This window comes from Cynoglossus semilaevis, chromosome 6, assembly GCF_000523025.1.
Source record: "Cynoglossus semilaevis isolate Cse_v1.0 chromosome 6, Cse_v1.0, whole genome shotgun sequence".
NCBI classification, from domain to species: Eukaryota; Metazoa; Chordata; class Actinopteri; order Pleuronectiformes; family Cynoglossidae; genus Cynoglossus; species Cynoglossus semilaevis.
In genome coordinates this window covers 6,676,864-6,690,158 of record NC_024312.1, presented here as the reverse complement: position 1 = coordinate 6,690,158, position 13,295 = coordinate 6,676,864, and the positions used below count along the sequence as shown (strand labels likewise).

Here is a 13,295-nt window from a genome sequence, read left to right as displayed (position 1 = left end):
TTATTGATTGCAGTACCACTGGTGTCCACACAAAGCAGTTAAAAAAGAAAAAGAAAGCTCAAGTTAGATGATTGGTTACCTGTCATCCAATCATCAACAGCTGCTGCTGAGACAGCTTGGTTGATAATGATAATTTTTTCCAATCATTATGACAATTTTATTTTTTAATAGAACCATTAGCATCGCTCAGTAGCCTCTGCTAAGAAAGCTGTTTGTATTGATTAAGAAAAAACGGAAGAAACATTGTCTTTTTTGACTCTGGTCAGTGTTGATGATAAACAGTTAATCACCGTTTTTCCCCACAGGTGTGTGGAGCTCCTCGTCAACGAGCAGATGAGAAAATACCGAGCTCGGCTGAAGGACATCAGCAGCCTAGAGTTCGCTGAGAGCAAAGCCAAGAGCAGACTGACCCACATCAGGAGGTCCATGGTAAGACCTTGACCTGAAGCTAGAACAGCCCAGTGGACACATACAGTACTACAGAGTACTCTGGAGGTTTGATGTTCCTCTCATTCATCACTGACATAGTGATGGTTTTCAGCTCCATGAGCAGCTGCCATGGTTCCCACACAGCCATGGCAGGAGGTCACTCCTCTGTGTTCATTTGCACATTCACTCACAGGCCCTCCTCAAAACAGTAACAGCCGAGTCACCACAGAACAGGATGAAGATTAAAAAAAAAGAGAGAGAGAAAATCAAAAGAAATTTTCCTTCTTTACAGTGTTTGGTGTTTTTTGATGAATTTAAAAAAATATATTCTAAAAATTATTTTAAAAACGTAATGATGTTTTTATTTGTCATTACAGTAAAATAATCTCTGCAAACCAAATGACAGGTGGACTATTTTATCTTTTGAGTTTCTGAAACCAGCAATTTTTTATAAACAACTTTGCTCTTTGGGCTTATTCTATGGAAGCCTTATGAGGTGGTAGGTTGTTATTATGGAGTTAAACATACGAAGAGGCTGTAATGATTGGTCGGGCAGGTGAATAGATCTGAGTTGAATTTACTTTAGTGCAGCAGCCATGTGCTGCTAACATGGTTGACCATTAAGTGTTTCCAACTTTGTTTATTCCTTCCTTGGGTCTGATTTTCTTTTTTTAATCTAAAACCACAACCAATCAAATTTAGCCTGGTACTGGATACCAGGATACCACATCCCTAGTATCCAGACATCATCAAACCCATGCTGACCTGACTGACTTCACTGCTCCCTAACCCTGATCTGTCCTCCCTCCCTCCTTCTTCCTTCGTCCCTCCTTCCAGAAACCAGTACTAATTGCTGTTAGGTTCATGAGCATTACCCGCACTGCCACCCCGGTATGTATGCCCCGCTCACTTCGTGTGGCCCGACCTCCACCACCACCACCACCACCAGTCCTGTCCTGACCATCAGTCTTTTTACTCTGTCCGCTCATACGTGTGTCACGGTGCGCCTTCATCACGTCCGCCTGTTAGCTGTGTGACTCTCTGTGTTTATGTTAGTTTCAGGTCGTTGGTGCAGCGAGTCTGAACAAACGCTGGTTTTGGTCTGGAGATAATTTAAAGTGATGAAAGTACAACAACAGACGCATTGAAATATTTCACCCTTTTTTAACTACAGGGAGTTGAGAATTCTCCATGAGTTTTTATGATGATTTACTTAATTTTTTTTATACTTACAAAAAAGAAAATATTAAATGGTTATTAGTCATTATTCCTTTTATGCACACATCCCAGAGTTTGTCTCAAGATTAAAGTCCAAAATTTTCAATTTTTTTTCTAGGTCTTTTTTTGTGTCCAAAATAAGAAAATCTGATCTTTTGATCCTATTTGGTGGAAATCTGAAGATAAAGCAGAATAAGCTGACCAATTATATTTAACCATGATTGAAAGCCTGATCGTTCAATAGCTGTCAGTTTAAAATTAGCTAAACCAATGGTTGACTTTTTTTTACTTTGTGTTTCGTGTTTGTTAATGTTGAGGTTTCAGGCTAACTCTGTAGCGCCACCTAACTCTCTCCTTTTGTTTCTGCTTTGATACCAATTAACGTGCAGCCTAACACAGCTAAATCTAAGGTAACTTCTGTGTGTGTGTGTGCTCCTGTGTTGACTAGAACAGTGGTTTGGTCCGTGACTACATCTTCTCTCCTGCTGGTGTTAAATGTGTTTCATCACCATCACTGTCTCAACTGTAAACCCTGTTCTCCAAATCGGCCCGACTCACTCTTGCTCCGTGTCCTTTTGTGTCTGACAGAGCAAAAGCCGCGTTCGACAATGCAACCCCCACTCGTTCTCGCCTCCTCACAGCCCCAGAGCGCCCCCTGAGTTGGATGCAGAAAGTGCCGGAGGAGGAAGTGGAGAGGACGCTCCAGAGTCGGGGCTGAACGAGCAGCAGCAGCTGGAGATGCAGCAGGAGGAGCGGATCCTCACCGAGCAGATCGAGAGCCTGCAGAAGGAGAAGTATGATGTCATTTCCTGGATACAATCATCAAATTTTTTTTTTTTTTTTTTTTCTGAGACATCTGTGTCCTGAGTAAACCATCTGTGTGTGTGTGACTCTGTGCTTGTTTATTTGTGTGACCACAGGGAGGAGCTGACGTACGAGATGTTGATCTTGGAGCCTCGGGTGTCTGATGACGAAACTCCTGAATCTGAGGCTTCCATCGGGACAGCAGACAGCTCTGAAAACATAACCATGGAGACCATAGGAGCCGCCTCCAACGCCTCAGGTGTGTGTGTGTGTGTGTGTTTGCGTATATTTTTAATTTGCTTAAAGAAAATCCTTTGAAGAAAGACTGCAAACCTACACATCTGAGCTGTTGTAAGACAAACAAAAAATGACCTCATCTTTTATTTGCACAGAACACGGCACTTACCGCTCTAGGAAGTTGGAGACAAAAAGCAGACGAGCGCTCCGTCGTCAGCCAGACTCCCAGGACTCGGCAGATTCCACCTCCACCATCTCCTCCTCCTACCACCCGTCCTCCTCTCTCTCCTCCTCTAACGCCTCTGCCTCTCCATCCCCTCACTACCGGTTCCGCTCCTCTTCTTCGGGGCCCCTGCTCACTTCCTGTGGTTTGGGGGCCCCGCTGGCTGAGGCAGAGATGGGTCACAGATCCGGTAAGATTCAGCCCAGACTCAGACTGAGCCGCAGCTCACCACGCTGAGAGAGAAGTGTGTTTTGTTTTCCTGGATAAAATCCTCAGATTTTTTTTTTTTTTTTTTTTTGCTGAGACATCTGTGTCCTGAGTAAACCATCTGTGTGTGTGTGACTCTGTGCTTGTTTATTTGTGTGACCACAGGGAAGAGCTGACGTACGAGATGTTGATCTTGGAGCCTCGGGTGTCTGATGACGAAACTCCTGAATCTGAGGCTTCCATCGGGACAGCAGACAGCTCTGAAAACATAACCATGGAGACCATAGGAGCCGCCTCCAACGCCTCAGGTGTGTGTGTGTTTGCGTATATTTTTAATTTGCTCAAAGAAAATCCTTTGAAGAAAGACTGCAAACCTACACATCTGAGCTGTTGTAAGACAAACAAAAAATGACCTCATCTTTTATTTGCACAGAACACGGCACTTACCGCTCTAGGAAGTTGGAGACAAAAAGCAGACGAGCGCTCCGTCGTCAGCCAGACTCCCAGGACTCGGCAGATTCCACCTCCACCATCTCCTCCTCCTACCACCCGTCCTCCTCTCTCTCCTCCTCTAACGCCTCTGCCTCTCCATCCCCTCACTACCGGTTCCGCTCCTCTTCTTCGGGGCCCCTGCTCACTTCCTGTGGTTTGGGGGCCCCGCTGGCTGAGGCAGAGATGGGTCACAGATCCGGTAAGATCCAGCCCAGACTCAGACTGAGCCGCAGCTCACCACGAGAGCCCTCTGCCTCTCACCGCAGGGAGTCGGACTTCAGCTCGGGGCCGCAGCAGCTGGTTCTGTATGGCAGCAACGAGTTCATGGTTTGAAGCAGAGGAGGACAAAAAATAACGCCGCACGTTAGCTGTGAAAAAACAGGAGGGGGACTGGGTGTGTCTCAGTAGGAGAGGAGGGAGAGGCTGGTCAGGGAGCGAGGCCTGCTGCTCCTCGTTATTTTCACCTCCCTCCAATCACAGTCCAGCTCAACGCTGGAAGCTGCTGTCAAAAAGAAGCGAAGACAGGACCAATCACACAGTGGGGACAAAGCAACTGAAAAACAAATGTGAATAACACACAGTATAGAGTGAAGTTTGTTGACCTTCGGACCTCTGCTGTTTGACCCCTGCTGGAGAACCAGGGGAGACGGACGAAGGAAAAAAGATAAAGGTGGGCAAAGGAAAGGGAAGGTGAAGAAACGTAGGGAAAAGGAAAAAAAACAAACAAACAAACACTCCTGCAAAGCCAAATCCTGTTGTGCCCATCATTATTTTTGAGCATGTGGTCTTGTGGTTAAAGCAACCCGGAAGAAATGTAGCCAAACCTGAGTGAACTGGTCCACAAGTATGTTTTCTTTTCCTGGTTCAAACATTCAGTTTTTTTTTTTTTTTTTTTTTTGCTGAGACATCTGTGTCCTGAGTAAACCATCTGTGTGTGTGTGACTCTGTGCTTGTTTATTTGTGTGACCACAAGGGAAGAGCTGACGTACGAGATGTTGATCTTGGAGCCTCGGGTGTCTGATGACGAGACTCCTGAATCTGAGGCTTCCATCGGGACAGCAGACAGCTCTGAAAACATAACCATGGAGACCATAGGAGCCGCCTCCAACGCCTCAGGTGTGTGTGTGTTTGCGTATATTTTTAATTTGCTCAAAGAAAATCCTTTGAAGAAAGACTGCAAACCTACACATCTGAGCTGTTGTAAGACAAACAAAAAATGACCTCATCTTTTATTTGCACAGAACACGGCACTTACCGCTCTAGGAAGTTGGAGACAAAAAGCAGACGAGCGCTCCGTCGTCAGCCAGACTCCCAGGACTCGGCAGATTCCACCTCCACCATCTCCTCCTCCTACCACCCGTCCACCTCTCTCTCCTCCTCTAACGCCTCTGCCTCTCCATCCCCTCACTACCGGTTCCGCTCCTCTTCTTCGGGGCCCCTGCTCACTTCCTGTGGTTTGGGGGCCCCGCTGGCTGAGGCAGAGATGGGTCACAGATCCGGTAAGATTCAGCCCAGACTCAGACTGAGCCGCAGCTCACCACGAGAGCCCTCTGCCTCTCACCGCAGGGAGTCGGACTTCAGCTCGGGGCCGCAGCAGCTGGTTCTGTATGGCAGCAACGAGTTCATGGTTTGAAGCAGAGGAGGACAAGAAATAACGCCGCACGTTAGCTGTGAAAAAACAGGAGGGGGACTGGGTGTGTCTCAGTAGGAGAGGAGGGAGAGGCTGGTCAGGGAGCGAGGCCTGCTGCTCCTCGTTATTTTCACCTCCCTCCAATCACGGTCCAGCTCAACGCTGGAAGCTGCTGTCAAAAAGAAGCGAAGACAGGACCAATCACACAGTGGGGACAAAGCAACTGAAAAACAAATGTGAATAACACACAGTATAGAGTGAAGTTTGTTGACCTTCGGACCTCTGCTGTTTGACCCCTGCTGGAGAACCAGGGGAGACGGACGAAGGAAAAAAGATAAAGGTGGGCAAAGGAAAGGGAAGGTGAAGAAACGTAGGGAAAAGGAAAACAAACAAACAAACAAACACTCCTGCAAAGCCAAATCCTGTTGTGCCCATCATTATTTTTGAGCATGTGGTCTTGTGGTTAAAGCAACCCGGAAGAAATGTAGCCAAACCTGAGTGAACTGGTCCACAATTGTCTTTAACCAGCGCCAAGTTAGGTCTGCTGTTCACGTTTACGTCATCCATTAGATCTGAAGAAACTGTACAGGTATATGTTACACAACTGTACATTATTATTATTATTGTTATTATTATTATAATTATTATTATTATTATGTTACAGAGGAAATGGATGCACAGATAAAGAGAAGTCCAGTGCTGCTCCTGGGTTGTGCGTTGTTCATTTTTTCTTTCTTTTTCCACTGTTTCTTGTTTTGTGAAGTGAAGTGTCTAAAATTCAGGTTCCATTTCTCTTTCTTCACCTTTTCCACATGTCTCTTTTCTTATCCACAAAAATGACCAGAGCCAATTTTTTTGCCAGCCCCTTTGGGCTCCAGTTTTTAACTCAATGACGATAAAAGAAGGAAATGCTGTGAGTCTTTTTTTTTTTCTTTCACAAGCGTACAGTACACGCACTCGGCCCGTGCTCGGTCCAACGCCCACCGTGAGTGTTTTTTTATTTGTTGTTTTTCCGTTTATTTCAATCAGAAGCATCAGTGTTACTTTGTCAGGACTTGAAGTTTTTGTTTTAATATATGCTGTTTGTGTATTATACCTAATTGTCATTGATATCTTGTTTTTTTGTTGTTGTCAATATTGTACATTTGTTTAGTTTTGTTCAGACAAAAGCCATTTCTTTCCTCTATGTTATGTCTGAGTGTCATGCCATGGTTGTGGTGTCGGTCTCTCATCTTTACACACATTTCAACAACACCTTTTCAAAATAAGCTGCAAAACTCATAAACCGTGTGTGAGAAATGGAGGCAGTGATCTGGACCAAACCTTCATGTCTGTACGGAGGTAGTGGCAGGGTACAGTATTGGAGTAGGTTCATGTATGGCCCACACAAATGGACCTAAATAAACCTGCCAAAAATGATGTCAAAGATGTTAGAGTGAGACAGGAGACGGCACAGATGAGGCAAAGAGCTGCAACCAGCTCATATTTTTGTAACTGATTAATCAAAGAGTCTTTTTTCTTCTTGTTGTTATGTAACTCATTCGCATTTGCTCCATAAAATGCAGACGTTGCCGATGGTTGTTGCCATATTTTCAGTGTAACGTTATAGATGTGCAACGCAGAAAAAGTTGACTTTTTAAAAAAAAATTAAATTCTTATTTAATTTAATTATTCTGTTAATAATTGTTGTCGACTAAATAATAATCAAAATTCGTTGCAGCCCAAGCACACAGTTTGAGCTAATGCATTCTGTTGTGCTCTATCTTCTGTTTTCTTCTAAACAGGATTTAGATAACAATGTTAACAATAATGTCCTATTGTGGACGAGCTAAGACTTGTGGAATTTGGAGATGGAATTTCAGTCAAATAAATTAATTTTGCCTTTTGTCCTTAGGCTAGCATTAAATATGAACTAAACAGAGTTCAACAGTAATCCACCATCCTTTGGCACAGCCGCCTGGTGAACTAAGCCATCAATAATACACACTAACTATTTCAGTCTTATCTTCCCTTGGCTCTGGCTGTGAAATGTAGCATTTTATCTTCCATTCAACCAGATCAAAAAGTAGCAACTGACTCAGACCGCGTCCGCATCCATAACGTTTCCCGATGGACTGTCCATTTCCTGATATTGAGTTTTTTGGGCCTATTCAGTAGCTTAACAACAATGTACTGTCTGCACTAAAGCACCGTATCTCTCCTTGCCCGATGCACCGGTTGGCCTTGAGGCGACTTCTGCTCTGATTTGTCCTTGAGTCTGGACGTCTCGGTGAAGATTTTATCCAGGCACGAAAAACCCGCAATTTCTTTGTCCTTTCATATCATTAACTGCCAACATAAAACACACACTCACACATACACGGGAGATGAAACGACTTCCTGGTCAAATATCCATAGCCAGGTAAAGTGTTGATATTTGTACTGGTCCACGCTGTCTATAATCTGCAAAAACAAAGACGGAAAAAAAAAAGAAAAGAAAAAAGTGAATGTACCTGTCACTGGAAGGCATGCTGTGCTTTCTCTGGTTGTTTTTGTTCCTATTTTATACACAGTGTATGTACTATTTATGACCATGCTTTTGGGGGTGTACATTGATGGAAAAGGATTATGTTATAAAATGTGTTATAAAAAAAAAGATATATTATCCTGTGTGCTGTTCATTACCTACTATCAACCATAGTAACATTTTAACAGGCCATCAAGGTCAGGTCACATTTGTGCCACAAAGCAAAGAAAAAAAAAATCACTCGTCAGCGCTACTCCGGACACACGTTTTTTTGGGGGCCAGATTCGTGTTACAGGATGTTTCCTTCTTTAAGAACACCAGTTCATCTGCTTATTAAAAAAAGGAAATGTGCAGCCAAACACCAAGAGTTGTGTAATACAGTATTTCCACAATGGGTGTTTTGGCAGGAAAAGGTGAAAGGGTGCAGGTTGACTCATTGATAACGTGTGTGGACAAAGTACAAAGTTATTAAAGTATTCTAAGTTATTCTAAGTATCTTGAACAAGACAGCCAAACCTAACTCTGTCTAATACAGCTGTTAGCCCCACCTGCACTCCTGTTAGGCAGGCTCTCTTTTATGTGGTTACGTCATACCGCTGTTAAGTTTCGGTTTAAACAAATGTTACCAGTGTTAGACTTCAAGACTTCAACTAGATAAGGAAGTCCTCCCTAAGTGCTCACAAAATCAATCATCTTGGTCCAAACCTGGTAAGGAGGACAAGTCCTTCACGTCTGGTTAAAATCACACATTCCCTGAGAAATAAAGTACATACATCATGCCTACAGACATGTGGGCGAGCCTGGAGGTGAGCAACTCAAGGCCACAATACTACAAGTATAGCACGAGCAGTTCTTTCTGGAATCAAGTCAGTTTCCTTAACCACTAAGCCACCATGACCACCAGCCAATATCCATACCTACTGTTTATACATATATATATATATATACAAAATACATATATATCAGTATTCACTGATATATCCATTATATACAGTATATTGTGTCGTATTTTGTTTCATGTGAATGAAAACATTTGTTGCTGAGGTTTTGTGAATGGAACAGAGACGAGGGGCAGGGGGCAGCGGTGGGGGCCACGTCTGCTTGTGCCTGTTTTAAATGTAGTTAAAAAGTAACTCCTGATGTTTTTGATGTTGTTTAATGCAGCAGAGACTCTGTGCTTTGTATTCCAGGGTCACAGATGTAGTTGCCAGATTTAACCAACTTACCCACTGGTCAAATAGCCTTTGTTGCCTGTTGACACAAAATGAAAGTTAACAAAGAGGAATATTCCACATTTTGTTGCCAACATGTAGATGCTGAGAGGCGTGCACACACACAGACACACCCACATAGAAAAATATGTGTGCATCAGTTTCCTTTCCTAACTGTTGAAACTCTGGTCGACTACATCGCACCTCCTCTGTCTGTATCATTCTCACTTGTTAATTGTGAACACTCAGAGGCAGCAGGAGTTTGGCTGTGACCGCAGACGTCGACAAACAACTGACAACCTTTCAATAAACTGAGAAAAAAGGTGAGATTTTACATTCAGTCTGATAGTCGATGTTGGAATGCTGCTAAAATTCTCCTTTTATTTAACTTCTGCAGATGTCTTTTCCCGGGAATATCGTTTACTTTGACCTTGAAACAACAGGACTGAGTATGTGACCGCTCGTTTTTATAATATATAAGTATTGAGTAATTGAATTCAGTCTGACTGATAGGAATAGTGGTTCAGAGTTTGAACAAACTTTTTTCCCCTGGTTTTTAGTTTAGAATTCATTTTAATATTTTTTTGTATATGTTTTATGTTTTTTAAGTTTAAGATTTCATTTTTGCATTTTAAAGGGCTTTTTAGGATTTTTCCCCCTAACTTTTAAAATCTTTATCTTTGAAGTTAAAGGTCTTGGAATGCTTCCGTTTATTTTTTGATATGTTGATATGATTTATGTTCTTTTCATCAACCTTTTCTTTTTCTTTCTTTTGTCAAAATTCTGATCTGGTTGACACAATACTGAGATTCACAAAAACCTAATTCTACCTGCCGGCCGGTGCTTCAGGAGTGTGATTTATACTCCTCTTTATTTTCCCTTATCTTGGTCTAGTTTTTCTTCCATTTTTCTTTCAGACACGCAAGTGTGTGAGATCGTTCAACTGGCTGCTGTCTGTGGAGAGAGGATCTTCAATGTCTACATCCTCCCTACATGTGCCATCAATCCAAAAGCCTCTGAGATCACAGGCTTTACTGTTAGCGGTGGTTTTCTGTACCGCAACGGGGTTGTGGTTCCCACCGTTTCGCTCTTCGATGCTCTTAAGTCATTCGTAACGTTCCTTCACTCCTTGCAGCGCCCTCTGCTGCTGGCAGCCCATTATGCACGGGGTTTTGACATACCGATACTTACCAGAGTCATGAATCAGCACAACCTCTTACAGCCGTTAAGAATGGTTGTATCTCAATATCTGGATACTTTAGAACTTAGCAGGGCTCTCTATCCCGAGCTGCCACGCTACTCACTGCAATATTTGGTTGAGGTTTTCTTGAAAAGGCAACATGACGCCCATAATGCTGTGGAAGATGCGAGGTTCCTGCAGGCGCTCATCCAGTACATGAGTCCTTCAAAGTTTAACACCTCCCAGTTTATTTATGAATTGTAATACAAAATGTATTAGCTGCAGAAGAAAACGGTGGAAAAATATGAATAAAAAAAGTAAATAATGTCGGTTAATCGTGATGTTTTTGACACGGTTTTAATGTGACTCAAATTTTGTAATTATTCCACTTCATTGTGACACACAGTAACAAAACCAACAGGTTAAATGTATTGGCATGCCAAATAAAAGATAATAAATAATATAGGTGCATAAAGTTTTATTTTTTCAGCAAAACTGTGTCAGTTTGCGGATTCCGAACGAAAACAAACAACGCAATTTATTCTGTCCGAAAAAAAATAACACGGAAACAATGACTATCAAGTAAAATGGAAGGACTGGCTCATGTTTAATTGTATTATTGATCTGAAAAAGTAAAAAAAAAAAAAGATGCGACGGAACATTTTCCAAATGTATTTAATCACATCTCTAAGTTTCATTACGTACGCCATCTTGTATATCGTTGAACTGAGCTGTTATTTTGAAAGGCTCGGATTTCCGGTGGAAATGGCTTAAAATTCGTGGAGGGAAATTTCCGTACTTGTTTCACGTCGACTCAAACGCACGTCCGTGAGGTTAACGCCAAAGAAAAACCACTCGGACTTATTGTGATGGACATTAGAATGTTTGTGCCGTAGTCATTGGCCTTGGACTCTTCTGATGTGGCGTGATGCAGCAATCAGAATCAGACGCAGAGATTTCTGAACATTCGCTGGTTTTCTTTGACCTGGAAACGACTGGACTGGGTAAGTAAAAGAGTATCGTCGTGTCGAAACGCTAGTAATAAGAAAAACAATTGTTTATTAGCGTTTATTAATCTTACATAAGAAACAAGAGTAATGAGTGGCCAACCGGTTTAAAAAAAACCCAGGTATATGAGTGGCCAACCGGTTTAAAAAAAACAAACAAGGTACCCGTCTTAGCCTAGCCGATAGTCACTGAAGGGTGAGTGTTCATTTAAATATTGCAACTTCAGACTTTATCTTAACTGTCAATAAACATGTTAACACTGTGAGTTGGTAGTAACAGGTTGTCTTCAAGGTAACAGGTTGTTTATTTGTAAAAGATAATCCAATTTTGACAAAACAAACCATGAAGCACCATGTCACCACTGTGGAATTCTGGATAAAAAAAAAACAAACAAGTATGGCGGAGGTAATATTGCCTCTGTAAAGCAGGGGTAACGGTTAACAATTACTTAATTTAAAGAGAATTTGGTCATTTCCATTTACTTTCTACATTAAAGGATACTCCAGCAATTTTCCAAAAATAATGCGTCTTTCAGAGTTTGATACTAACAGAATAAAGTCTAAAAGATGTTTTATTTTGATAATTTATTGATCCCTAATACTTCAAGGATTAGTGCAGTGCTACCAGTTCATGGTATTGGCAGCGACTGGTCAACCGTCCTTGTGTTTTGTGTTTGTTGCAACACTTCATTGTGAAACTGCATGGTCAAATTGTTTAGACTGGATCAAACATTATGGTGAGGATCAGGGCCTATTTTAAACAGAGCCTTTCAACACTAAATGGCATAACATTTACTTTAGAATAATAAAACATACCTGTCATTGCGATTTAACATTTGATTTAGCTGTATTTTGGTCAGGCTATTCTCTTAAAAACCATCTGAAGGTCAGTGTTGTCTGTTCAGGTCAGAGTTCTGACATTGTCCAGCTGGCTGCAGTGAGTGGAGGCCACTCGCTCAATCTCTACGTCATCCCTCGGACTCGAATGCATAAGGGAGCATCGAAAGTGACTGGTTTTAAGGTTCGCAGACAGAGGCTGTTTCTCCATCGCCAGTGTGTGCTTACCAACTCCCTGCGTGAGGTCCTGGTGTCTTTCATTGCTTTCCTTCGAATGCTCAGACGCCCGCTTGTGATTGGCCACAACAGTCGTCGTTTTGACTGCCGTTTGCTGGCTCGAGCTCTTGATGAACTGGACCTCAGGGCACTTTTTGAGTCATCCATTTCAGGCTGTGTTGATACACTTCCACTTGCCCGTGAGTTGCTGAAAGACCGCAGCCTACACAGTTTTCGACAGCAGAATCTGGTGAGTGAGCTGTTGGGTGTGGACTACAGAGCCCATGATGCTTTAGAAGATGTGCGGGCATTGCAGGCTCTCTATGAGGTGCTTCAGCCAACACCCGAGGTACTTAGGAGACACATCTTTACATTGGACACCATTGAAAGCAATGTGGCTGTGACTGCTGCCAAAAGTGAATCACCCTGTATGATGCCAGGTCAGCGCCCTCTGTGGGAGCACTTTAAAGAAACGGTGAAAGTAACGGAGAACAACAATAGAGAAGAATTCACTGGCATCCTTTACAAACCTTCACTGGAATCTGCAACCTAAAACATGTTGGAATACTCCTTGACCTCTTGTATTTTCTGCTGTTAAATCTTTAGACACCTATAGTAAATTAACCTTTAATAAATTGTGACCTTCACAAGATGCAGCTTCTGCTAATTTGTTGTTCGTGTGTACAAAAATAATATAATTATTTTGTTTTGGAAGTTTTATTTAAGTTTAATAAATGTGCTAAAAACCAGATGCTGTTTACTGTGTAGTGGGTCATTTTCCTAGACCACACGAACCAAGATTTTTACTAAGGTAGATTTTGGAGACACTGTTAACAAAGGTATCATATTTCTTAAAAACATGTTTAACACTCACAAAAAAGAGAAGACAGTTAAGTAACAGAACAAGGTTTTATTAAACCAGTTTTTACATTCATGTTAATGGTGGTCCCATGCTACAGCATCATCATATTGAACATTTTTATTGGAGAACTACCCCAACAATTAGTTGTAGTAGACCAACTTGGGTCACCTGTGCAAAACCTAGAATGTACAATATTGACTAAAATAAAAGTTGATTCTGAAATGACAGTGTGTAAT

The 13,295-nt window shown here is 42.1% G+C and overlaps 3 protein-coding genes across 9 annotated transcripts in view; all 3 read left to right on the top strand.

Annotated features, from left to right (window-relative positions):
• Positions 1-3,970, top strand: part of LOC103379913 (unconventional myosin-IXa-like) — a 16,977-nt gene extending 13,007 nt beyond the window's left edge. For 5 of the 6 annotated variants that reach the window (XM_025056491.1, XM_025056492.1, XM_017033014.2 and 2 more), the window contains 5 exons: positions 306-429; positions 1,267-1,320; positions 2,236-2,441; positions 3,284-3,426; positions 3,552-3,970. In XM_025056491.1, the coding sequence (XP_024912259.1) occupies positions 306-429; positions 1,267-1,320; positions 2,236-2,441; positions 3,284-3,426; positions 3,552-3,943 (919 nt within the window). In that variant the 3' untranslated portion in view covers positions 3,944-3,970. The remainder of the gene's footprint in view (positions 1-305; positions 430-1,266; positions 1,321-2,235; positions 2,442-3,283; positions 3,427-3,551) is intronic. The other variant, XM_008311626.3, reaches the window with a different exon arrangement.
• Positions 3,971-4,567: 597 nt separating this feature from the next.
• Positions 4,568-7,722, top strand: LOC103379912 (unconventional myosin-IXa-like). The gene is made up of 2 exons (XM_008311625.3): positions 4,568-4,726; positions 4,852-7,722. Exons 1-2 carry the CDS (start codon positions 4,603-4,605, stop codon positions 5,241-5,243), a joined length of 516 nt encoding a protein of 171 aa, XP_008309847.1. The 5' UTR covers positions 4,568-4,602; the 3' UTR covers positions 5,244-7,722.
• Positions 7,723-9,121: 1,399 nt separating this feature from the next.
• On the top strand, positions 9,122-12,946 carry plex9.2 (PML-like exon 9.2). Of its 2 annotated transcripts, none has more exons than XR_521623.3 (4): positions 9,122-9,280; positions 9,355-9,406; positions 9,875-11,141; positions 12,036-12,946. XR_521623.3 is itself a non-coding variant. In XM_008311624.3 (4 exons), the coding sequence occupies exons 3-4, from the start codon at positions 11,066-11,068 to the stop codon at positions 12,748-12,750; spliced, it is 777 nt and encodes a 258-aa protein (XP_008309846.1). In that variant the 5' UTR covers positions 9,122-9,280; positions 9,355-9,406; positions 9,875-11,065; the 3' UTR covers positions 12,751-12,946. The 2 variants fall into 2 exon arrangements, 1 of the variants encoding a protein (XP_008309846.1); XM_008311624.3 differs by having other exon boundaries at positions 12,050-12,946.
• Positions 12,947-13,295: the final 349 nt, after the last annotated feature.

Coding starts and splice junctions, on each gene's coding strand:
- LOC103379912 (XM_008311625.3), top strand. CDS start 4,603: ATGTTGATCTTGGAGCCTCGGGTGTCTGATGACGAGACTCCTGAATCT. Junction 4,727..4,851: donor AGCCGCCTCCAACGCCTCAG/GTGTGTGTGTGT, acceptor TTATTTGCACAG/AACACGGCACTTACCGCTCT.
- plex9.2 (XM_008311624.3), top strand. CDS start 11,066: ATGCAGCAATCAGAATCAGACGCAGAGATTTCTGAACATTCGCTGGTT. Junction 11,142..12,049: donor CCTGGAAACGACTGGACTGG/GTAAGTAAAAGA, acceptor TTGTCTGTTCAG/GTCAGAGTTCTGACATTGTC.